Source organism: Coptis chinensis, chromosome 6 (genome assembly GCF_015680905.1).
Source record: "Coptis chinensis isolate HL-2020 chromosome 6, ASM1568090v1, whole genome shotgun sequence".
In the NCBI taxonomy this organism is placed as follows: Eukaryota; Viridiplantae; Streptophyta; class Magnoliopsida; order Ranunculales; family Ranunculaceae; genus Coptis; species Coptis chinensis.
In genome coordinates, this window is record NC_141461.1 from 96,659,351 (window position 1) to 96,683,930 (window position 24,580).

The following is a 24,580-nucleotide window of genomic DNA, read 5'->3' on the forward strand; positions in this document are numbered from 1 at the left end:
CACAGGGCAATTGCGCAAACAGAGATTTTCATACTAGTATATATAAATGATTCAGTCGATGTGCGTGCCTCGCTGACTTCTCAATGCACATGGGTGCACCAATGATTGTGCATTAAGATGGACAATAATTTGGTACAGCTCGATGTAAAATCAATGAGTTGTGTATTGTAAATTGTGATGTCACCTTAGATAGGTGAAACCGTGAAAGTAGATATCGTTTTAGCAATTTTTGGCTTGATAACATCTGGACAAGTTCTCCTATGTGTCACATTCAAGTATATTCACTACAGTTGAAGATAATCCATGCACCACATGCACCCACAGGGCTACAGTTACCTAATAGATTCTTTCTGTAAATTTATTACAACGTGGCTAATCCAGCATTCCAAGCTATTACTTTTCTTTTTGAAAGGACAACAACCATGCAGCTAGCGCACTCAACAAATTAAATACTACTTTTGAGTTTTGACATTTGTATATCATTTGGTTTGCTAGCTGACCAGAAACAGGAAGAGAAAGAAGGCAGAGATCAATAGAGCCCAGAAGCTATGGGAGTCATGGAATCCCCAGATCAATTGGCATCTCCACTTCGTAAGTTTCAACTCAACATCTTCCTCGTATTCAGCTACTTTGCTCGATCGACTGCACAAGCGACCGTGAACAAAAACCAGTAGCCTAGTTGGTTATTGCGTTCAAAAAATAGGATGAACATAACGCAATAATTAGGCCATTGGTTTGGTTCACTAGTAACTTGTGCAGATGAACAAAGTTGTGCACAGGCAAAATATATAGTAATCTATAACTATCTATCTCACTACAAATTTTGGGATGTGTATGCAGTTTTGAAGAGCGAAAATGAAGATCATAGTGGTCCATCTGCATCCACATCAAGTAGTTCACAAATGGATTCAGAAGTGGAAGAAGAAAACTCGAGAATCAAACAGGTGGCTATGACAGTATCGACAGCAGATGACCCAACCTTACCGGTCTTAACGTTTCGAATGTGGGTACTTGGAACATTATCTTGTGTTCTGCTCTCATTTCTAAACCAATTTTTCTGGTACAGAAAAGAGCCTTTAACCATCACAGCTATATCAGCTCAAATTGCCGTGGTACCACTTGGACATTTAATGGCTTCAACGATCACTAAACGCGTATTCTTCAAGGGAACTCGATGGGAATTCACTATGAATCCAGGACCATTCAATGTCAAAGAGCATGTTCTGATAACCATATTTGCTAACTCTGGTGCTGGAACTGTTTATGCTATACATATTGTTACTGCTATCAAGGTGTTTTATAAAAAGGAGATCACCTTCTTTGTTTCTTTGATTGTTGTTATGACTACTCAGGTTGAATTCTTCTTGACGACCTTCTACATCTCTTATTTACTAAAATATCATAAATTTTGCTGTTTTTGGTACAAAATTTAATTTGATTGGTAGAGGTTGGTTTGGACTTTGAATGGTAGGTGTTGGGCTTTGGTTGGGCTGGAATTTTCCGTCGATATTTGGTTGAACCAGCAGAGATGTGGTGGCCTGCTAACCTTGTTCAGGTATCCTTATTCAGGTATGGCTGCATGATTGCATGTGGGGGTCAATTTTTCCTACTGATGGTTGTCAACTTGTCATCTTTCCAATGGATTCTTACGAACTCAGATGCCATTTTAACTATATATAATAGTATATAATAGTATCGGTTGATGTGATCTCAGTGTCTGAGGCTGATAGGACTAAGATATTTGTCAGATCCGAATAAGAAAGATAGTAAATATGGTGTTCAGATATTTGACTGAATCTGAATCTGAATCTGGACTAGAATCTGCGACAAATACAGACGTGTAAGTTGTAAGAAAAGTGTAAATGTAGATGTGGTGGTAAGTTACATAGCCCAAATAGGTGAGGAGATGAAGCTAGAAGTACACATTTCACTCTGAAATCTTCTGAATAAATGTGCTCTCCGCACTATATTATCGGCCATGGTAAGAAATACTATAAGTACTAACTGGGGGACGTAACATTTTTGTGTGATGTAAAGTTGTGTGGTATTGTGAACGTAAGCGTCTTTGTCAATCAAAAGAAAATGTTTGGTAGTGCTGCTGGGAGTTGGGGCTGCTCTTGCTTTAGCGTGTGTGTCTTCCTGAGTACCAAATATAATCAAGGGGTTACTTCTTTTTTCTTTAATAGCAAAGTCAACAAGATAATGAGATGAGAAACCCCACATTTTATTTCCATTAACAAATACAATATCGTCATTTATGGGAAACAAAGTGGCGTCCCAATAACCTGATGATCTAGGAAGAACAACTACATCTACATGTCTACATTTGTATTACTGTATAACGATATCCCTGTTGCAAAAGTAGGTGTCATTTATACTATTACTCATAAACTGTGGATCCAAACTCCTAACATAAAATGATCTATACTATTACTCATAAACTGATCTATTACTCATAAACTGATCTATACTATTACTCATTGGTACAGTGTGCTAGGTGTAATACCATATACGTGACACACTCTGTCTACGTTTCGTAATTGCAGGGCTCTACATGAGAAAGATGAGAGGCCCAAGGGTGGACTGACGCGAACACAATTTTTCCTAATCGCGTTTGTATGCAGTTTCGCATACTACGTCTTGCCCGGCTATCTCTTCCCAATGTTAACATCCCTCTCTTGGATCTGTTGGATATTTCCAACATCAGTTCTAGCTCAACAACTAGGATCAGGACTAAAAGGGCTTGGCATTGCTGCAGTTGGACTTGATTGGTCGACAGTTTCTTCCTATCTTGGAAGTCCTCTTGCCAGTCCATGGTTTGCCACAGCCAATATAGCAGTTGGATTTGTCTTCATCATGTATGTGTTGACCCCAATCACCTACTGGCTCAACCTCTACAATGCAAAGACTTTTCCTATATTCTCCGATGGTCTATTCACATCAACAGGCCAGAAGTACAATATCTCAAGCATAATTAACGATAACTTTAATCTTGATATCAAAAGCTATGAGCGTAATGGACCTCTTTACCTCAGTACTTTCTTTTCCATGACATATGGTGTCGGCTTTGCAGCTCTTACGGCCACAATATTCCATGTTATTGTTTTTCATGGAAGGTATGTGAATTTGTGAACCACATTATGTGTTTTTTAATGTGTCACTATTCGTTTATCTTGGTAATCTACACTGTATATAATAACTGGAATGTCCGTTGTTTACTGCACTAATAACTGGAACAGGGATTGTTTAACAACCAAGTTCACTTGTATTTGTTTTGAAGTGAAATATGGGAACAGAGCAAGTCAGCATTCCAAGAGAAGAACGTGGACGTACACACTAGGCTCATGAGCAAATACAATCAAGTACCTGAATGGTGGTTTGTGCTCATTCTAATTGGTAATATTGCTTTGACCATTTTTGCATGCGAGTATTACAATGAGCAACTTCAGTTGCCATGGTGGGGTGTATTGCTGGCATGTGGTCTGGCCATTTTCTTCACTCTCCCCATTGGGATCATCACTGCCACAACAAACCAGGTAGACTCCCAGCCTCCAACTTTGTGTATGTTTCTGTCGGATTCTGTGTATCCAAAGTGATTTCTGATTTACTGATGAAAAACGTAACAGACGCCAGGACTAAACGTTCTAACAGAGTATATCATGGGGTACTTGTACCCTGGCCGCCCCGTTGCTAACATATGCTTCAAGGTCTATGGATATATCAGTATGAGTCAGGCAATAACATTTCTTCAAGACTTCAAGCTCGGTCACTACATGAAGATTCCACCACGAACAATGTTTATGGCACAGGTTCATCTTACCCTGTAGCTTAATGAAGATAACATTCATGGTTTTGTGGTTTGATTATAAATTACTCCCTTGTGACCAGGTTGTAGGAACCATTGTTGCTGGATTTGTCTACCTAGGTACTGCATGGTGGCTCATGACTAGTATAACCGACATATGTGAAACCTCCCTTCTGCCTGCCAACAGCCCGTGGACCTGCCCTGGCGATCATGTGTTTTATGATGCCTCTGTTATATGGGGGCTGGTTGGGCCTCGTAGAATCTTTGGAGATCTTGGCACCTATCAAGCTGTCAATTGGTTCTTCTTAGGTGGAGTTATTGCACCATGCTTAGTCTGGCTTGCTCACAAGGCCTTCCCAAAGCAGGACTGGATCCGCCTCGTCCACATGCCTGTCATGATAGGCGCATTGGGCAACATGCCTCCAGCAACTGCCGTCAACTATACCAGTTGGATCATAATCGGGTTTCTATCTGGCTTTGTTGTCTATAGGTATCGACAAGACTGGTGGCGGAGGCATAACTATGTCCTCTCTGGGGCTCTCGATGCTGGTCTTGCCTTCATGGCTGTTCTATTGTATCTATGTTTGGGCTTGGAAGAAATCAGCCTTAACTGGTGGGGAAGTGACTTGGATGGATGCTCCTTGGCTTCTTGTCCAACAGCCAAGGGGATTGTCGTTGAAGGCTGCCCGATTTTCTGATTTAGCAGTGAACAAAAAGTGTAATTTTCAGCCCTTTTTTTATATTTGAAAATCTTCCCGTACAGTATGAAAATCTTCAAGAAATTGTTCTCTTTTCTTTCTAATTAATTAACCCACCACACGAAATACCATGACGTACAGGTGCACAAACACTAAAAGATGTAAAGGGTGGGAAGAAAGAAACACTCATACAAAGGTTGAATACAAGACTGACAGAAGTAGCTATTTCTTATTTACGAGAGAGAGCGGAAAGAAACAACAATCTGCATCAATGACCTGAATCTTCTACTCGAGGAGTTGGTCGCTATGCAAGGACGACCTTTCTCAGTATAAGTTATACATGCATTAGATACATACATTGTTAAGATACTCATCACACATGTCCGTAACATCTTTTGGTTTAACTCAGCTTCATGATCTTCCAACATGATTATTAACTGCAATTTCCACCACACACTGCACCGGTAAGTAATACAAGTTGTTCTCTAATCAACTTGGATGTTCAATGGTCCCAGTAATCTACGCTGGACATGTATAAACCAGTGTTTTAAAAGGCATTTGAGGGCGTATGCCTCGCCTGGCGAGGCGGACCTAAAGCGCCCTAGAAGTTTTGACCAAGGCGCTTTTACACTGGAAGCGTACGCTTCAATGTGTGAGGTGTTCATGAAGTGCTGAGGCGCTGCAGAAGCGCATGCCTCAGTAGTGAGGCGTACTCCATTGCAAAATAATTTGTCCACATTACTACAATACATTATTTTTAGAATATTTTTTTGTCATTAAAAAAAAGACAGCAAACTTTAAGTATTATCAAGTGACCAATCTAACCAATCTTTTGAAAATTTCCAAAGTTTTTCAATTGTTTATCTTTTTGTATTTACAATCTTTTTACTTCTTGTCCAGTCAGGAGTATAGATATATACTCTTAACCATATTAAATTACGAGTAACATCTCAACTAATAAAAAATTGTTGTCTGTAATTGGGTATCAGTTAGTGTACTTCATTTTATTATTGATTTTTATTGTTTTACTTTTAATTATATGGTTTTTTAGGTTTTGGACTTTGGTCATAGTACTAATAGTGTGGTAATTAGGCTTTGGTCCACAAAGCTTAAATATTATAATTTAGTCCTAATTTTGCTAGACTACTAGTTGACTAGTCAGTCCACTCAGTTGACTATGGTCCATCAATCTGCTTGTTGTTGTCATGTGGTCAGACTACCCCGGAGCGTTTCATGTATCTCATCACCATTAGATTGGCTGAGTTTTTATTTGAACTTGGGAGTTCAACCTATTCACCACACAACTTTTTGAACATCGCGTGTGCTTTGGCCTCCTTGGTGGGCATATGTGTGCGGTTTTCAGAAAGCAGCATGAGCTTAAAGTTAAGGCCCACGGTTTTTGTAAAACTGCACTGCTTACTAAAAACAACATGGGTTTTGAATACCGCGTGGGTTTGGGCCTATAGTTTGAGCTTATCTCGCGCGGTTTTGCAAAAGCAACGTGGGCTTGAGCCTTCCAATATGGACTTAATGACGCAGTTTTCCGATAAGCAGCGTGGACTTAGGCACGTGGTTTATCCAAAGTAGAGTGATTTGGTATTGAATATTTAATGTCTGGACTGAAGATGTTTGGTGTTTGAGTGATTTGATATTTGGTTTGATAAAAATATTTTGTGTTTTTGAGTTTGCACCATTAAAAATGTTTTTATTGGGTCAAATTTAAGATTTGTAAAATGAAATATCAATCGTTGGATGTTGTAAGATCTCAATAACCCAATCACGGGTGGACACATGGCAAACCAAACACTATGAACTTAATTATGTTCTTTTATTTCTCGAGATTCTAATTGTCAAAGATCAAGATCAAAGGACATATCTTGTATAGGAGTATTCTCGCCATATTCAAAAGGCAAACAGATTGACCATGGTCAATTTGGCTAACTAACGGTCAAGCTTTCGTGGACCAAAACCTAATTACTACACTAATAGAATGACCAAAACCTATTTATACAACTTAGATCTTTATATTTACATAAAACTAGCAATTTTCAGAATTAAAAAAATGTCTTGCGGGGGCTTGAGGCTTACGCTTCCGGCGTCAATTAAGGGCTAGCCAAAAGCCTCGCGTTGTGCTTTCACGTTTTAAAACATTCGTATAAACAGTGTTTTTTGAGGTTAAAGCTTTGCTTGGTTAATTGGTTTTGCTGTTAAACAAATAAAGGGAAGAAACTATAAAGAAATAGACTTTTAATCAAGAAAAAAAATGCATAGATGGGTAATGAACTATACACGAAATTAAACATTGGTGTATAAACTTTTTTTTAGCAAATTTGGGTAACGAAGTGTACCACGTTTTGCAATGTTAGGTTTTGTTTCACTTTTGTCCATTTTTTTACACATGTCAAATTTTTTTTTTTTTTCTCTAATTATGTGTCACTTATTTTCCTATGTGGCAATCTAGTGGCAATCTGACACGTATGAAAAAATTAGACGGAAGTGAAACAGAATCTAACGTTGCTAAACATGGTACACTTTGTTACCCAAATTTACTCAAAAAAAAAATTTATATATACACTAATATTTAATTTCGTGTATAGTTAGTTACCCATCTATGCATTTAAACTCTTTAATCTATCAACTAACATCTTGAATAGTTATCTGCCATCCATCCTACAGCGCAGCTAACAATAAGTTTACGTGAAATAAAAGGTTCTTAGTAAGTGCAGAAGCGAAGATTCAAGACATATTTTGTCCTTGAGTTTATGCATTCTTATTATATATATATACCGGCCTTGATTGTTTCAATTGAGAATAGATATATCTCAAATGTTATAGAACCGCATTTCTTCATTTAAACATTCACTTCAGTGATGAGCCCGTTTCTTTCTCCTACATACCATCCTTTTTTGTTGTATGTCTTTACAAGTAAGCGAGATTATTGTCGATCCACTGCCATCAAATATTAGACCCTTTCAAGGCTCACTCGCCTTTTTTTTTGGGTATGATGAAGGAGCTACATGCATGCAGTCACACACATCACAGGGTGACAGTGACAGTGTTGAATCTTATGTCTAAGAGGCCAAGGGTCCGTATCACCTCATATTGGAAACTCGCTTTGTTGAGGATCATAGTTTTCGAAAATAATAGTTTCCAAGGTGGAATACCTCATGAATTTGGTCAGTTGTTCAGGGCAATGTTTTAGAAAGCGTTTGAGGGTTGAGTAATGCGTATATGCCCAGGAAGCGTACGCTTCAGTGTGTGAAGGGTTCCCAAGGCGTACGCCTCACCATCCCACAGACTTTAGGCCATATAAAAGCTATAATTTTTTCAACGGAGAAATTCCAGTCGACATACATTTTTGCAACAACAATCTTGTTGAAAGATACCTATGGAACTTAGTAAGAACTAGAGGGAGTCTTCTTCCAAAGCTTGTTAACTGGGTACTTGATCGCAACAAGCTGACTGGAGGGATCCCAACCCTCCTTGGGAAACCTGACCTCTCTCTCTCTCTCTCCCCTACATTATTCAATGCTTCAAGACCCCCAAAGACTTGATATTGGTGAAAACCAAGTTACTGGTATAGTTCCTCATAATGTGGCAAATCTGAAAGGTTATCTGAGTTCTGAAAGCTATCTGGGGACTTCGACCTTTTCACTTCTATAACCAATTGTAGCAATCTAAAATATTTTAGTATTAGTGTCAACCGGTTTGGAGGCGGTATGGTACCTGCTGCTATAGCTAATTTCTAAAACGAACCAAGGATTTTACGTGAAAATCAATCATCGGCAACATTCCTGCCGAAATCTGGAATCTCCAAAACTTGTATGCTAACTCTCTCACTGGAAGTATTCCCATAGGAATTGGAAAGCTTCAAAACTGACAAAAGTTGTATCTAACTTGCAAAAAACCATGATGTTGCCCGTCATTCAACACTCTCCTCAGCCTTGTGGTGCGTGATGGGGATTTTTAATACGCCATGCCTAGTTTGACAAGAAGTGCTTTCTCCGTATAAATGTCTTCATTAACATAATTCAACTTCATCGTTCAGAATATACAACAAACTTGGTAAAAAAGAACATGCAGAATACACTGCCTCCAACCAGGATGGAGGTTGGAATCTTGTCAAGCAACAGTTTATACTATAAAATTAACTAACAGCCTCAGGAGTCAGGACATTGCATTCTTTTCCCTTCGGCAAAGTAGCAACCAGGTGCATGTTTCGAAGATAGCAGAAGTAAAACCAGGCCAATAAATAATCATTTAGCTCAACTTCGTTTTGCTAAGCTTACTCCTGGCCTTGAAGAGAGGCATTGTTTGTCCTGTTTAGAATGGAGGGTGTGGGCTCCATGCGCCCCAGGATAAGCTTTCCAATCTTCCAAGGGAAGATATATCCGCCCAACATCTCTGTATACGTTTTCGATTAGTCCATGTCTGTCTTCCAACAAAATTCAACTAGGTTAAAAATCTTGCTACTCACTGCCTCTAAAAATATGAAGACTGTTGATGGAGCACATTCAAATGGGCAAGTATGCGTGCTGCCAAAGGTCTCGCTGTACTATTTCCTCTCTGAGTTATATCAATCAAATGTATCTGAGCAGAAGCTCCATACTTTTTCTTGAACTCTTCCACTCGGAAAATCATTTCTAAAGCATGCAGAGCCATTTCTTGCAGTTGAAAAGAATGGGAGCTAAGTAACCTTATCATTGGCGTGATGGCATTTGCTTCACCAAGCAGCTTACTACCACTCTCTGGTTTTTCTCCATCAATCAGTGTCAACAAAGCCTCCAAAGACGCTCTACAGGGCCCAACATCTGGTTCCCCAAGTAAACCAACCAGAGGTTTTACTGCGTCAGCTTCCACAAGGCAAAAAGATGACTCCACTGTACAGATGCCCATGTGCACGGGGCAGCCAGTTTCGGATGGTGCCGAGCAACACCAGAATCCTCTACGCTGCTCTATTGGCCTGCTCAATCGAGTTGAATTTTTGGAGAACTGCTTAAGTGAAACAGCTACTCGCTCTTTTGTCAAAGTGGATCCTTTAACCAGCCACTGCACCAATACTGGAATACATTCTGCCAGTCTGTTTTGCCATTCCTGGTTTGTCGAGACAGAGAACCGACATAGAGAACCAACAGCACCTTCTATCAGTTGGTTTTTATATAAACCCGTATTGTTTCCATCTGTGAGAAATCTGAAAATGATTGGAAGTACACCACCTTCTAGTAACCACTCAGTCATCTGGGAATGATCCAAGGGGGTTAGAGATGATACCCATTGTAGCCGCAATCTCTTCCTCGTCAATGGAATTGTTAATTATATTCAATAAATTCGTGATGCAGCTCTGATCTATGTATTCTGATAATGTCCCATCATCATCGTCTTGTGTCAAGCAATAGAACAGCTTCACAGCATCAGCCCGTACAGTGATGTCATTAATTTCACATAACTTAACCAATACCTCGACAGCTGAGCACTACAAAAAATTATAAACAAGAACAACCGTCAATATAAGTAATAAATAAGATAGACATAATTAAAATCGAGATAAAATAGTAAAGCAACAAAGCTTATTGAAAATGGCATCTAAAACCAAAGTCCAGACTCTAGATAAACTACTTAATATGATGGATCCCCTGAATCACTGGAGGTTCATAATGAACTAAAAAACTGCTGAAGGGAAGAAAACAAATAGGGATCACAGAAAGAAATCAATGAATAGATAAATAAATACCTGAAAATTTACCAAAGGGGATGATCAAATTATAATTTGAACAAGTACTCATTGACCATCTGGCCACACGTGAAAATAATAACACGAAATGAAATAATATAAGAATAATGGAGTAGGTCGTTCATTTTGAAATAATTTCTTAAAAACTTTTTACCGAGTCTTAATTTTTTAGGAAATTCAGCAATATTTCTCTCCAATGACAGGCAAGACTGTGATTTTTCATTGATGGGAAATTCTAACTAGAAAACCAATATATTCTTGACAAAAACCACCAATCAACGAACTAGAATGCCAAAATATTGTGATAAAAGCAAAGTAAAGTAATTACATAGGGCTCACTCTCCTATATAAGGAGAGAACATGAAAAGAAACTCCTAGCTCTCCAAGATGGTACCAAAACCAACTACATTGAATAATAGAACTCCTAACAATCCAATATGATCTTCTTTCATGTGTTACTTTATGTTGTAAGTATTAATAATTCACAGCACAAGATTTAGCAAACTCTCTTATTGTGTCCAAAGCGTTAACCCATTAGCTGTACCGCAATAAATGGCCAGTGTAAATGCATCTCTCTCCCTACATGATTATCTAATGTACTTGACACTACTAGGTATGTGTTTGTAATTTCAGAATGATGGTTTCATGAAAGCAAAAGATGATATACTGAACATGAGCATTCACACCTGTCTTAGCTTGGACCTCATGTCCTTTGCAGAGGGTGGCTGGCACATATCCTTGAAGGCATGGAGTATGCTTTTCTGTACATTGGGTTCAGCCAGGTTAACCAAGGAAAACAGCTTGCAAATATCATCATCGTCTTCTAACAATACCACTTGTGTCTGACCAGCTTCATGCGCCTTTGTCGATAGTGATAAGTTCATAATAGTGGCTGCTGCTTCTTCCCGGAGACCTGGGGCTGATAAGCTGCGATGATAGAGGAGGCCAAGCAGTGAGACGACTGCACCTTCTCTAATCATCTGCAAGCCATTCGTTGGTAGGCTTGACAGATTTTTAAGAGCCTTAAGTGCTACTTTCTTCATCTCTGTATCACCCTGTGAGACCAAGTAAAGAAGTGGCCCAAGAACCCCTTCTTCAACGAGAGCAGCTTTGTTATGATCAGTCAACTCCATTTCAGCTAAAGTTGTAGCTGCCAGCAATTTGACATTTTCTAGTCCTGCATCAACAAATAGGTGTCTTAACAAAATTATAAGCATGACTCATCCCTCAATGCTTCCAAGTCCTAACCATTCCGCATACATGTTACCCGTTCAACCCCCCAGAGAGCTATAAGTGTGGGAGTTTACAAAATTGACTAGCATATGAAACAATCAAAGTGAAGTTGTTAAAAGATCTAAATATTACTCGATTAAACAAATGATACATGTCAAACTATGGTACTCCAGGATCAAACAAATAAAGTTGTTCTTGTCATCTAAATTAAAAAATGATACATGTCAAACTATGACAATCCAGGATCAAACATATAAAGTTGTTCGTTTTCCATCAAAATTGACAAAACCCAACAATAACGTGATCTTCCTTCTCCATCACAATCCGAAAATAAAACAAAGATAAAAATAGAATATTACAAGAAGAAGAGAGAAACAACAAAAGATACGAAACAGAAGAGACAAAAAGGAAGTGGCAGTCTGTAAGGTACTTTGGTTACCGTTACCACTAAGGCGCCAATCCTATCATTTTGTTCTGGTCTGGGCGGTGAGCCCCTAGCAAAGTCGGGGGCTCTTGCAAGACTTTAGAGCTCAATTAATTCGACCATTTAAGAAACAAGATATTGCAAATACTTAAGATGCCATTTAAGAAACAAATACTTCCTAGTAGATAATCTTCTAATTCAATAGCTGAAAGTATGAAAACTACCTGAAGAAAGGCGTTGCAACAAAGGCTTAAAATAATTCGCCTTTGCCATTTGTGCAATATTCTGATCAAGTAACGCGAGATTCTCCAAAAGCTCATTTGCATCTCTAGAAGCTTCAACGTCATCATTGCTTGACATAACCACAAGGAAGTATATGCAGTCCAGAGGTTTTCCAATGCGCTCACATATAGCAGCATTTTTTGAAAGTTCCAAAAGTAATGCCACCGCCAATTTACCTTCCCGACGTCCAAGAGCACGAACTATAGATTCAATAGCATCTTCAACATTTGCAATTCTTTCCTGAAATATAAATATTTCTATTTGATAAAAAGCATGAACTAAAAAAGCATCCACCTATATAATATTAAGATAATCAAAGATTCTAATCATAGGTATAACTGTATAAGCTCTAGATACCTATAATAGAACAAGTGATTCTACATGATCTCTCATCAAAATCCAAATGCAACTGTTCTATGAGACAGTCTAATAGATGTGATCATTTATGTCAAATATGGATAAGACTGGCATACTTGAATTTCCCAGAGAGAATGGCATGCCTTGGTGCTAGGTAAGACAACATACTTGTATACTTGTATCAGATTCTCAAGAAACATATGAAATGAAAGCATTCACCTACTTTATCTATGTGAATCAAGTTTACTAGGTTTATCATAGTATATTACATTTTTCAAGGTCTGTGAAAATTATATGTTATTAATTATAATTGTAAGTAACATATAATTTTAAAATTTCTATCTTCTAGCACATATGAGTTCACTCGTTCATGGCCTTTTATGGCTGCTACGGAAACCTCTTACGGGCTAGGAGAGTGGGAGGGCCAGCAAGAACTTCTTACATCCAGTACCCCTTTTAAAAGAGGTAACAGGTCACCTGGCTTAGAGACATGTCTCAGATTGAGTATAGTTGCTCTACCATATCAATGAACTCATGTAATGTAAATTTGGCTCCGCATGAAACATCTTCTTCAACACCTGATAAGTCTAATGCAAACAACAGATCTTAAGCAACAAATTGAGGGCAAAGTTTGAGCCCTTTTTACAGTTAATTAACCTGATACTCTTACGAGAGAATCAGACCTTGGGCTGTGAAGGCTACAACAACAGAGCCGCCTATTCTGCAAAAGAGGCCTCCAAAACATGCCCTCTCCTTAGAAAAGGTTCCATCTGGTTTTAACTTCACTAACAATCGTTAGGGGGAAGTCAGACACAAGGAAATCCAGAGAGCTCTTTTGAATCAGTCTTGCTTGCCAATCGGAAGAACTTTTTTAAGATTTATATTTTCAGTAGGTTAAATTGAATTGTAAGCAGACAACTTGATATTTAAGTGTTTATGTATTTGTCCCAATATTAATTTATCTTCTGCAACTTATCAAAAAATAAAAATAAAATAGGAATGCATCCTCCTTAATGGAGTTACAGCGTTATCCCTGCCATCTATGGGAAGCATCAATTAAGCGAACTGTAATCTCTTCCTCCTAACTTGGCAGAACTGAGCTTGCTGAAAAAAAAATCAAAATGCCTACTAGCTCCAGTTAAGAACATGATTCTTCTAGCAGAGACTGGATCAGGCAACTCCATAAAGAGCCTTACTAATGCTGCAGGGGACAAATATGCTATGATGTTGATATCAACACCCAACCTGATAGCTATTATAAAGTATTACCGGGAGCTTTGAAATTGACCTCTTAGAAGTTGCATGATCAGTGACATTCAGCCGAATGGCAATGCCTCTGTGATCAATCTAAGGATTTGGAGGCTGAAGCTAGTGAAGAAGTGAATTCAGTTCCTTCCCCCTTAGGGATGAGAAAGCTCCAATTCTGGATGTATTTGGAACTCGGATAAACTTCTTCCACTCTAGTAAAATTCTTGAAGGTGCAGTGGCCAGATTGACACTCCAGAGATTCGAAGAATGACCGCACGTATGAAACTGCATACTGATCTCAGTAGTGAAACCTATTCTTTGAACTGACAGCACCAGTCCCTACAATTCAGTTGTTCTCCTAGATTTATACCTGCATTTTTACCACTGCTCTACACTGATTCTAAGAAATTCCAGTTTCTGGAAGGTAGGACAATTTGTTCCCAGCAAATTGTTAAGGCGACACGCCCCTAAGTCTGATATTTGAACACTGTGTTCCACCCACCCATGGTAAAGCCTACTGGGATAAGCAGGTTCAGAGGACAAGGTAGTCCAGAATATGGCCATGGCACGATGATCAAAAACATTGTCACGATTACTTGCGCTCCCCCCACCACCACAGCCACACACAGACTGACAGACACACACACGCTTTGTTTTCTGTTTGGGGCATATACAATAACAAAAGGGGAGGGGGGGGAGAGGTGTAAAGGCTGATATTTATATGAAATATAGTGGTTAGTCACTAAACCTTGAAGTGTTGTGTAATTCTCCCTAGTGATTACTAGTTTTAGAAAGAAATATGACTGGAAGTAAGAGGTACCTTGGTGTCATCACTGTCTTTTGCCAGGATGGAAAGGATGACTAAAGCCTTTTGCTTTATCTCACGGTTTTTTGCACCAAGAAGCTTGATAAGAAGAGGTATGTAATCCTCATGTGCTACCCACTCCAGATGCAAATCTTTTTCTTCGCAGATATCTTGCAACTGGCCCAGAGAACGGAGTACTTCGTGCTCATCATTTGACTGGAATGATGGTTTGATGGATGCGAGAGTGATAATGGTGTTCCGATCTTTCCATTCTTCAATCGACTGCCGAAGAGCTTTGTTCGGTCGTAGTATTGCAGGATTTAAAGGAGTCTGGGTCAAGGGGCAAAGATTGTTCCCATCTGCAAGCCACTTCTCTATCGCACTTCTCTCAAATGTCTGACCAGAGGATGTGTCCACAGGGTCCACCATAACATCCCCAGTGATTGTGCAATAAAATGTTTCTAGAGGCTCCATAGGCTGACTAACTAGAGAGTTCCTCCTGTTGATATACTTTATCTCTTTCTCCTTCGCAGACGAAGCGGCATCCGCCCTTCCAAGCAATGCAATGATCTGATCCATTTGTATAGCCTCAGCTTGATCCTTCCTGGAATGTACGTCATCTATTTCATTTTTAAAATCGTCATACACCTTCTTTAATGCAGCTCTTTCAGTTGAGATTCCCAAGGCATCTGCAATGCGAAACAACAATTCATTTGCATAGGAACGATTAACATTCCTCTCCTGTATTCCCATCTCAATTTTTTCCAAAATTCCTTCCTCCGCCATAGCTGTGGTAAACTTTGCATTGAGCATATCTTCGCATAAATTGTTCATCTTTTCCTTTATACCATATGAGAGATCAAGTGATGCCAAAGGGATAAGAAGCAATGCCTTGCTAATCTTTCTTGTACTATCCTCTAAACGCTTAACAATCTTACGACAATTAACCAAGAGATAAACCCTACTCCTCTTGCTGCATTCGTCAACAAGTTGTTTCGCCTTTTTAATCTCATCCTCAAGAACGTCAGTGGCCATTCTTTAAGCTCTCAGATTGAATGTTTTTCTTACTCAATTCTTCAAGAACAGTAACTATCCTTTCCAAGTAAGTTTTAAGTTGTTGAAAACTCTTCTTTTCAACCAAAACATCATCAGCAGCATTTATTGTACCAATGGTAAACTTAATAAGCCGAGATAAGGCTTCTGAACCTGAAATAAGTTATACATAAAGATTCATTTCCTTTTCTTTTGCACCATACATATATTCAAAACATAAAACCTACAATAATAATAAAAAAAAAAAAAAAAAAAACACATAATCAAGTACTAAGAATATTTTGCAACTCTAGATAAAATTACCAAAAAACTCTTGACCTGATTGGTATACAATTTCCATATTTTCAGCATATGGAAGTGGGTATTCGGTTGACCACACCTTGACTCGCCTTCTCCACTACACAGCCGGGGAAGAGAGAGAAAAAAAGAGTAAGTTCCTCGTTTTGAAGACGGTGTCTATCATTTATTAATATTTATTTCTTCCCAACTTCCTTCTCACTTCTTAGTTCTTAACGCGGGAACTTTATTAGTAGTAGATACGGCATATATGGGTCGCGTTTACTCCTTTTTGTTAACTTGGAACTTTCGTCCCTCCTCCTTGTTGGTTGAGTCTTAAATTCTTAATTAAGGTTGTTAATCTAGTGCAGAAAATGCTAAAACAAATGTAAATGTGTAAATTGATATTTCCAAATCGATTTTGGCAACATTGGTTGTTACGAGAGTATTGTAGGACTCACATAGTCACATGCAATTAAAATTCTCATGTTATTTTGCTAATTAGTCAAAGCCTTCACCTTCAATTACTTTAGTATTGACATTTTATTTCGACCATACAATCAAATTCAGCCGATGAGATTAAACAATATACCGTCTCTTCAGTATTTTTTAACCTTTTTGTTTTTTTTATCTACATGAAAAACCATTTAAATATGGTTGATAGGGAAGAATGGATCCAAAACAAGTGTTTGTGTTCACCAAATGACCATAAATTGTGTGACATAAAATGAGCACATAGAACGTGAATTGAATTAAGTAAACAAATAGGCTTTTTTCTTGGGATTGAATGAAATAAAGAAAGAAAATTACAACAGACATAAATAGGCTCTTAATCAAACACGAACTACTCTTCCCTAATTTCAGTTTAAGGTACTGAAAATAAACATTAATCACTTTTTCCTCTTTCCCTGATTCCAGTTTAGAAAGTATTGAAAAGAAAATAGCCATTTTGTACCTTCTCATCCATATATATCCTAATGAGACAGTTAAAAAAAGTAAAATTGGAAACTGATTTCATAACACACATTCAACAGATAACCGGAAAAAAAAAAAAAAAACACCGTCCTCCAACCAAATTTTCTTAAAATATCAAATGAAAACCAACAATGTAAGGAGCCTTAAACAATTAAAAATAATTTGTCTCAAATTTTTTTGCTAAATTTTTGTTGCCTTGAATCTCTCATTAATTTGAAAAACCCACCCCAACAAGCCTCAAGGCCATCTATTACATCATCTTTCACCAAGTTTTACAAACCTGATCTACTTATTTGTCTTTCACCAAGTTTTACAAAACTGATCTATTTCACCACCAATCCATTTTGTTTGGTTTCCTCCACTACTTCATTAATTCCAATAATATATTTAAAAATCTTAACTGACATGAATAAAGCACGTATGAACAGAGAATCTAATAAAATTACACTACTCAACTTCTTTTATACAAACCAAATCCATAGTTACAATATTGATCGAAACTGCTGTACACATCCAAATTAGTATGTGGCTAACAGGCGTTTTGCATGTGATATTAAGAAACATAATTTGTATGTTGTTGTCGAGGCTCATGTCCTATTTGTTTTTTGAAAATTTCCTTTGCTAAAAAGATTAGACAAAATTTCAGGACCATCATTTCTAAAAGGGTCTTTTTAAGTTTTGGTCTTTTTAAATAATGGGTATTTGAAATTTAACTTATTAACTTATTAGTTTTGGTCTTCCTAAATCATTTTGAATAACAACCTACAAACAGTCAACCTTCTTGATTTAGGAGGACAAGCCTAATAAGCCAATTAGTACGGACCAAACCCCAAATCCCCATTATTTAAGAGGACCAAAACCTAAAATAAGTGCTAAAAATTTAGGGTATTCAACAAAAGCTATTTTCGGCTCGCTAGACATGGTGGATGCCAGGGTGTGCACTAGTGTTTGTATAAATGAATACATACAACCAAGACACAGACAACCGCAATCTCACACAATGAGCATTTAAACCATCAAAATATTTGAAAACGAGTAGGGATGTAAATGGGGCGGGTTTGTTATCCTCATCCCCATCCCCATCCCCATCCCCATCCCCATCTTCGATTTTATTCCCCATACCCGCCCCAATCCCCACTTGAGAGTAGTCAAGGATTCTCCATTCCCGCCCCGTATGGGTACCGGGTCCCCATACCATCCCCATTCCCCATTAATCAATTTTGAAAAAAAAAAAAAAAACATGCATGACTTGTACTCATTATACTCACCTAACTAACTAATTGTACTAAAAAAATGTTAGATCATTTAATAAAAACTATTAAGTTTTTACATTAGTCTAAGTAGTAAATTAAATTTGCAATTACAAAACCTATATTCTAGCTCAATAGTATTTAAGTCTAAGTATCTAACCAATAATTAATATCTTTCATATAGTATAAAGTGGCTTTGGTTTAGTGGTTTGAGAGTTATTTTTCCATAAGAGGGTTCTTGTATTTGACTTGAATACAAGTGAAAATAAATAATAAAAATAAATAAATAAATAATCGGGTCGGGTCGGGTCGGGTCGGGGACCCCATTTTCCGTCCCTGCTCCATCGCTGCTTGAGACTAGTCGGGAATTCTCCATACCCGCCCCCATACCCATTTAGTGCCCCTCAAACCCACCCCATTAGGGTTGGATCCTCATGGAACCCATACCCATGGGTAATATTTACATCCCTAAAAACGAGTGCATACTAATAATTGGCATTTGGTATTACCTTTACCTTTGCGTGTTCAATATATGTCAAATTGTCAATGCTTCTGAGATCTCACTATCTCAGACTACTTTCAGTCCACCACAATCAGGCCCAACTCGACCAATGGCCCCATGTCCGAAATTACGATAAAACAATTATCCAATGGTACTCAAACCTCTTCCGATCCTCGCTAAAAAAAATCTCTACGATTGAAATAAGAGGGTCGGTCCCTCATTAATTATAATACCAAGAGCTTATATCGACAAGACACTTGTAAATTTTAGCTTATTTAAGCCTCTCTAATATTGTATTAAAAGTTCCAAGGCTATCAATCACATACAACTAAGACAATTAATTCCACCTACCGACAGTTGCAAAATATCGGCGGAAAGAAACAAACTTCCTACCACCCTATACCCCTCAAAAACCGATGTCGGGTGAGAAGAGATAAGAACTCACTAAGCACCCATCAAACTTGATTATGCATGGAGCTTTAAGTTAATGTTTTGACTGTTGTTTGGTAAAAGGAAGTTAGTGTGTTAGTTCTGAAATTGGTTTCTTGGAGTTGGGTTTTTATTATATGACTTCTTTTAAGCTTGCTCTTAGTGTTAAAGCTGCCGTGGCAAATGTACATACATGGGAATATGATTAATCTATAATTTTTTGGTATTTTTGATGGTAATTAAACTTGTTTTCTTAATTTGAATTCAAGGGGTGGTTAATTGTATAATGTTCTTTGCTTGGTTATCCAGTGATGAATAAATTAAGGCTCTAACTTATTTATTTTGTGTGATGATTTATGAATAGAGTAGAGGATCACACCCATGAGAGGCACTCTAGTAGAAGTTAAGATTACTGTTGTGATTAATGTGGACAAACTTGTTGGGAGGTGGAGCCCCTCAATTGTTTAGACTTTGGAGCCTATGGATAGAATGTGGTAGGAGAACTTTTTGTTGGGGAAAGTTTAACTCTTAGACTCTTTTCATGAAATAAACCATTGATCTACTGGTATAAGTTGCCAGATTGTATTCCAGCAAAAGAAATTTAGGATTATTTTCTGTAAATCATATGGATGATTTCATTTGAAGGTGAAGGCTGACCGCTGTTTGGAGTTTATAGTTGGAACATAATTGACGAAATTTCATAATGAGCTGTACAGCTCTTGAGGTGTTAGCCGTTTGTTTTTGACCTCTAATAGTTTGTGAGTTTCATTTTATAGCTATTTTTCCGTTATGTTACTCTGTTACAACACTTACTGCGTATGCATTAAGTTGGATCTTCATTTTGTTACCTTTTATTTTTGTGTCCTTAGCTAACTCCTGTGGGATAGCTAATTTCGCAGAATTGGGTAGGTCATGGTCGTCTGATAAGGGTGGTGCCAAATACTCCTGCTGCTGTAGGTCACGGTGTAACAGGTACAACACCCAAAATTGAATTATCCACTTGACAAAATTGTTTTGCAAGTGGTGAGATCGAACCACTAGGATATTAAAGATATAACAAGAATACCTTCAAGAGGTACTATTATCTTGCTTGGTACTTGCACAAAAAAATGACAGAATAACAACCTGTTAGGAGACTAGTTGCCCAAATCTGGGTCACAGTTACTTCAACATGGACAAAACCTAAAGAGGGTTATGGTGAAGCTCAACCTAGATGGAGTATTATCTGGTGGAGCTAGATGTGGCAATATTAGAGGGATATATGATTAGGAATAGTGAAGGAAATGTGTTACTAGCGTACACATGATCACTACTTGAACCCGTTCCTCTTCCAGGAATTGCAAGCTATCTGGACTAAAACGTTGTCTAAGACATGATTTGAACAAAGTGATTGTAGGTTTGTAGTTAGTAATTGACTATTAACTAACAGGGGTAGAGAAACCACCATGGTACTACCTTAACATTACAAAGGCCGCCATCTTACAGGGCATGCTCAATTTGTTATTAGTCGTTTGTTCATGTTTAAATTATTATAGCTAGAAAATTATAGGGGTAGACTTGGCAAACTGTTAGAAAAAGAGTTATAAATTATATGAGGGATGGGGGTTTACCTACAAAGCAAACTTACAACAGTCAAGGAGAGTTGTCAGTTAGAGCATTCCCAATGCAGGGGGTTTTGGGGGGTTTGTGACTATAGTCACCGGTTTGGTTGGAAAATGGTTGTGCAATGCAAGGGTGAAAAACGCGTGACTTTATTCCCCAGTTCAAATCAAGGTGAAACCTTCCACCGAGATAGTGACTGACTTGTTAACTTCAACGGGATGTTGGATTCCGTCTGGATTACAAAAATCACCGGACGGAATCCAACATCCCGTCTCGTGTGTTTTTTTAAAAAATCTGTTTTTTTTTTTCCGGACGGAATGTTTGTGTTTTTTCGATTTATTTTCAGTTTTTTTTTAATTTCAGACAAAATACCAGACGGGATGTTGCATTCCGTCTCGATAAAAAACCTCCAGACGGAATCCAACATCCCGTCCGAAGATTTTTGTTCACCTTTGCATTGCACAACTTCATCTTGGTTTTCACCGTTTTTGGTAAAATGAGGAGGAATAAGTGCCTACGTGGAGGTGAATAAGGGGGGGATTATTTTGACTTGCATTGCAAATGCTCTTAAGGATACCACTGGACCGTTGGGCATTATGGTGGGGTACACAAGAAAAATAACCAAAATTGGGGTACAACACGTCAAATGATGATACAGTGAAACGTAATGTTGATATTGCCATGATGGACCAAAAATCAAGTATGGGAGGTATAATAAGGAACTCAGAAGAACATGTCAAACTAATTAACCTATACAGGATCAAGTGGTCCAAGATGTGCGTTGTACTAGGAACTTAAAGCCATGCATCAAAATAGGTCTTCAGAGGTGTAATTAATATACTTAAGAAACAAAAGGTCCTTGTTTGATAATTTTTAATTAACATTGGCAAAAGATGATTGCAAAAACTTGACATTTCTGGGTCGTTTGATTTTTTTTAAAACGTTGACAACAATTTTTATCTAGGTTAGAAGTAGAGAGAGAGAGATAAATAAACAGAGTTGCGCTGATTACTTAGCAAGCTTATATAGGAATCAAGAATGTAAATAGTTTTTCCCTCCTCTTGATAAAGTTTACTTGAGAATCTAATGCATGTAGTGGTTCATGGTTCATGTAACCCTCAATTTTTCTCAAAGAAATTTAAATGCACATTCCATTCTTTCTCTTTTTTATTTTGATTTGTTTGGTTATAATTTCTCTAACAGAACCCTAAATAAAATTCAAAGATAATTAACTTTTGATTTTCATGTTTAGTTAATTGATTTGCAGGTTGATAATTAAATTATAACTATACTTAACTCTAATCTTCCATTGATTGACCTTTTATTGTGGCCTTCAACGTGAAAAGGACGTATGTACTTTTTCGTTACATTCTTGTCCTTCACGTTGTTTTCATTTCTATCCTATTTCCTCTACTTCCTGGTACGTACATACCACCATCTCACAACCACATCTAAATTCTCAGAGGGTTCCCCATAGTTTGATATGCTTATTTTCTTGTTTATGGAGCTGCTAAGCTAGTCTCTTCTTTCTTTTCTTTTTATATATATATATTTTCGATAATTTATTATTTGTCGAGCTCATATAAGTTCCTCACAAATGTTGAATGCCTAGCTATATATACAACTAAAATAGTAGTTCAATTAATTTAGAATAGATGTACATTTAATTTAGCATTGTAGAAACCTAATATAATGCATGCAAAGAAGCAAACCTAGTATTGAGTAGACATACTTGCCAAATCCGGCCACCTTTTCAGAGGACTTCAATCCATTGTATTGAAAAATACATAAGTTATTTTATTTTTTTTGCTAACTGGGTGTCCGGGCCAGCTTACGCGCACCTCGACTAAACCCTAAACCCTAAAACCTAGAAATACACAAGTTACAAAATTATAGAAAATAAAATGATCGAGTAAGTTAGAATTAAATGAGATTTAAATTATACATTTTTGTACCATATTTTCACTAAAATGAAACTCATGTATTTGTATTTTGTCAGAAAGGATTCTCAATTTGGACTTTAAAGATGTGTTGAGTAACTGACAAATTAAATATTCCTTGAAAACCTTAGTTGACCAGGAACGGAAAGTCAATTATATTACTCAACTGTACGATGCTAAGAAAATGTATTGAGAGCGAGACATATTTCGATTTGAGAGCGAGACATATTTCGATTTCAAAAGATTTTGATATATATGTTGCGATAGTTTGAACTTTGGACCAAGGAACTAACTAAAATTTTACTTCGATGAATGTTTCAAGGGTGACCAAAAAAAGAAAGATTTAATTAATTACGAAACTTCTGTGTTATTTTCGGAAAGTATTGAAGAAGCAAACAAAATGTACTACTATAAAAATGTTCATTTATACAAAAGTTTCCGGTGGGAATAAATGAAAACAAAAATATTATTATTGCATCCTATTGATTTATCATCGGAATTCCGACAAATTGAAAAACCGGAATTCCGTGTGATGTATCGAAATTTACAAGGTCCTCATTTTCACCGGATTTTATTCCTCCTAATAATAGCATAATTAGGTTTTGGTCCAACAATAATCGTTTAAGCTAGATAAAAATACAAGAGTGTGTGTATTAACAATCATTTGTATTCATGTCTCAGTAGTAAGTGCATCAAACTACTGTTATGTAGATATCTTTATTGGTGCATATGAAGCAAAAGCTAGTATTTAGAGTTGATACATGTGTTGGTATTCTTGTATGGTGGGAATTTCAGTACATGAGTGGGTTGGCAACGGTCATCTATCCAACTGCTAGATATCTGTAATGGTACATGTGATACAGATGTTGTGTTCTTTCAATCAGGCTAGTATCTGAAGTTGATACCTAAATGGAGATTCTTAAATGGTGGGAATTTTAGGATGTATAGAGTTAAGATTTTGACTCCTATAAGTTTTCCTTTAATGTTTTCCCATTTTTGTTCAGAATGACGACCAGCAAAGGTGAAGGCGATGTTAAGGAACCAGTAAATGAGCAGGCAGTTGCCAATCTTTATGGTACCATGCGGTCTGAAATTAGCCAACTTCACACAAAAATCACAGAACTGGAGATGGAAGTGAGTGAGCACTCATTGGTGGTTGGAGCCATACAGCCACTTGATCCGTCCAGGCGATGCTATAGAATGATTGGAGGTGTGTTGGTGGAGAGAACCATCAAAGAAGTTCTGCCTGCTGTCCAGCGCAACAAGGCCGGCCTTGAGGAGGTAATTTCTCGGCTGAACGAAGCCTTAGAAAGGAAGAAAAAGGAAATGGTCGACTTCGAAGCGAAATACAAAATAAGAATAAGAAAACCATAAAACAATGTGAAGGATGATAACAGCAAAAAAGAAGGTTCTGCTCAGGGGGTTCTTGTTGGTCCGGCTGGTGCCGACGAATAAGTGATCACTTCTATGGGGGTTCTTTTTCATCTGTTACATCTTTTAATCTTTGTTGTAGACTTCACTTTTTAATGAAAATTCTGATCGTGGCCTATCTATTTTGTTAGTGTGGTATGTGCTGTAATCTTGTTCAGTTATCTATCTCGGACAGTTCCTTGAAAAATCTCATCTTGGGTACGGAAGTGAATTGTTATCTAGACAAAGACGAGGTTATTTGGTCACCGAGTAGCTCGGGAGAATTCTCAGTAAAATCAGCGTATGCAGTTCTGCGAAAAGAGAGACAAAAGGTAAAATAGTACAGGGTGGTCTGGGGAAAGCTCTCTATCCCAAAATTCTCGTTTACTTTGTGGCAATTGCTCTCAAATTGTCTCCCCACTCAAGATCGCTTGATACAGAAGAAGACTTTGCATTTCTCTGAATGCAGTCTCTGCGGTATATCTTCGAAGCACTCAAAGCATTTATTCTTCGACTATCACTACTCTAAATAGGTCTGCGCCTCTGTAAAAAACAATCTT

At 37.6% G+C, this 24,580-nt stretch overlaps 2 protein-coding genes and 1 pseudogene across 4 annotated transcripts; 2 read left to right on the forward strand and 1 right to left on the reverse strand.

The window, feature by feature from the left end:
* Positions 1-432: 432 nt before the first annotated feature.
* Positions 433-4,928, forward strand: LOC147495824 (oligopeptide transporter 7-like). 2 transcript variants are annotated; one of them, XM_086564540.1, is made up of 8 exons: positions 433-591; positions 841-1,352; positions 1,472-1,569; positions 2,547-3,116; positions 3,281-3,536; positions 3,627-3,809; positions 3,889-4,523; positions 4,645-4,928. In XM_086564540.1, exons 1-7 carry the CDS (start codon positions 549-551, stop codon positions 4,501-4,503), a joined length of 2,277 nt encoding a protein of 758 aa, XP_086420666.1. In that variant the 5' UTR covers positions 433-548; the 3' UTR covers positions 4,504-4,523; positions 4,645-4,928. The 2 variants fall into 2 exon arrangements, with proteins under 2 accessions (XP_086420666.1, XP_086420665.1); XM_086564539.1 differs by lacking the exon at positions 4,645-4,928 and having other exon boundaries at positions 3,889-4,604.
* Positions 4,929-8,502: 3,574 nt separating this feature from the next.
* LOC147495825 (U-box domain-containing protein 43-like) lies at positions 8,503-16,117 on the reverse strand. The gene is given in 7 exon segments (XM_086564541.1): positions 8,503-9,760; positions 9,762-9,976; positions 10,921-11,411; positions 12,116-12,413; positions 14,599-15,615; positions 15,617-15,789; positions 15,940-16,117. Coding segments are annotated over 7 exon segments (3,006 nt in total). The 5' UTR covers positions 15,977-16,117; the 3' UTR covers positions 8,503-8,985.
* Positions 16,118-19,949: 3,832 nt separating this feature from the next.
* LOC147495826 (prefoldin subunit 2 pseudogene) lies at positions 19,950-24,157 on the forward strand (annotated as a pseudogene). The gene is made up of 2 exons (XR_015197751.1): positions 19,950-20,040; positions 23,615-24,157. The product of XR_015197751.1 is annotated as a prefoldin subunit 2 pseudogene (transcript).
* The last annotated feature ends 423 nt before the right edge of the window (positions 24,158-24,580 follow it).

Excerpts from the sequence above, each read along its gene's own strand:
- LOC147495824 (XM_086564540.1), top strand. The coding sequence starts at position 549 with ATGGGAGTCATGGAATCCCCAGATCAATTGGCATCTCCACTTC. Across the intron at positions 1,353-1,471 it reads TTGTTGTTATGACTACTCAG|GTGTTGGGCTTTGGTTGGGC; the intron begins GTTGAATTCTTC and ends TTTGAATGGTAG. Across the intron at positions 3,537-3,626 it reads TCACTGCCACAACAAACCAG|ACGCCAGGACTAAACGTTCT; the intron begins GTAGACTCCCAG and ends AAAACGTAACAG.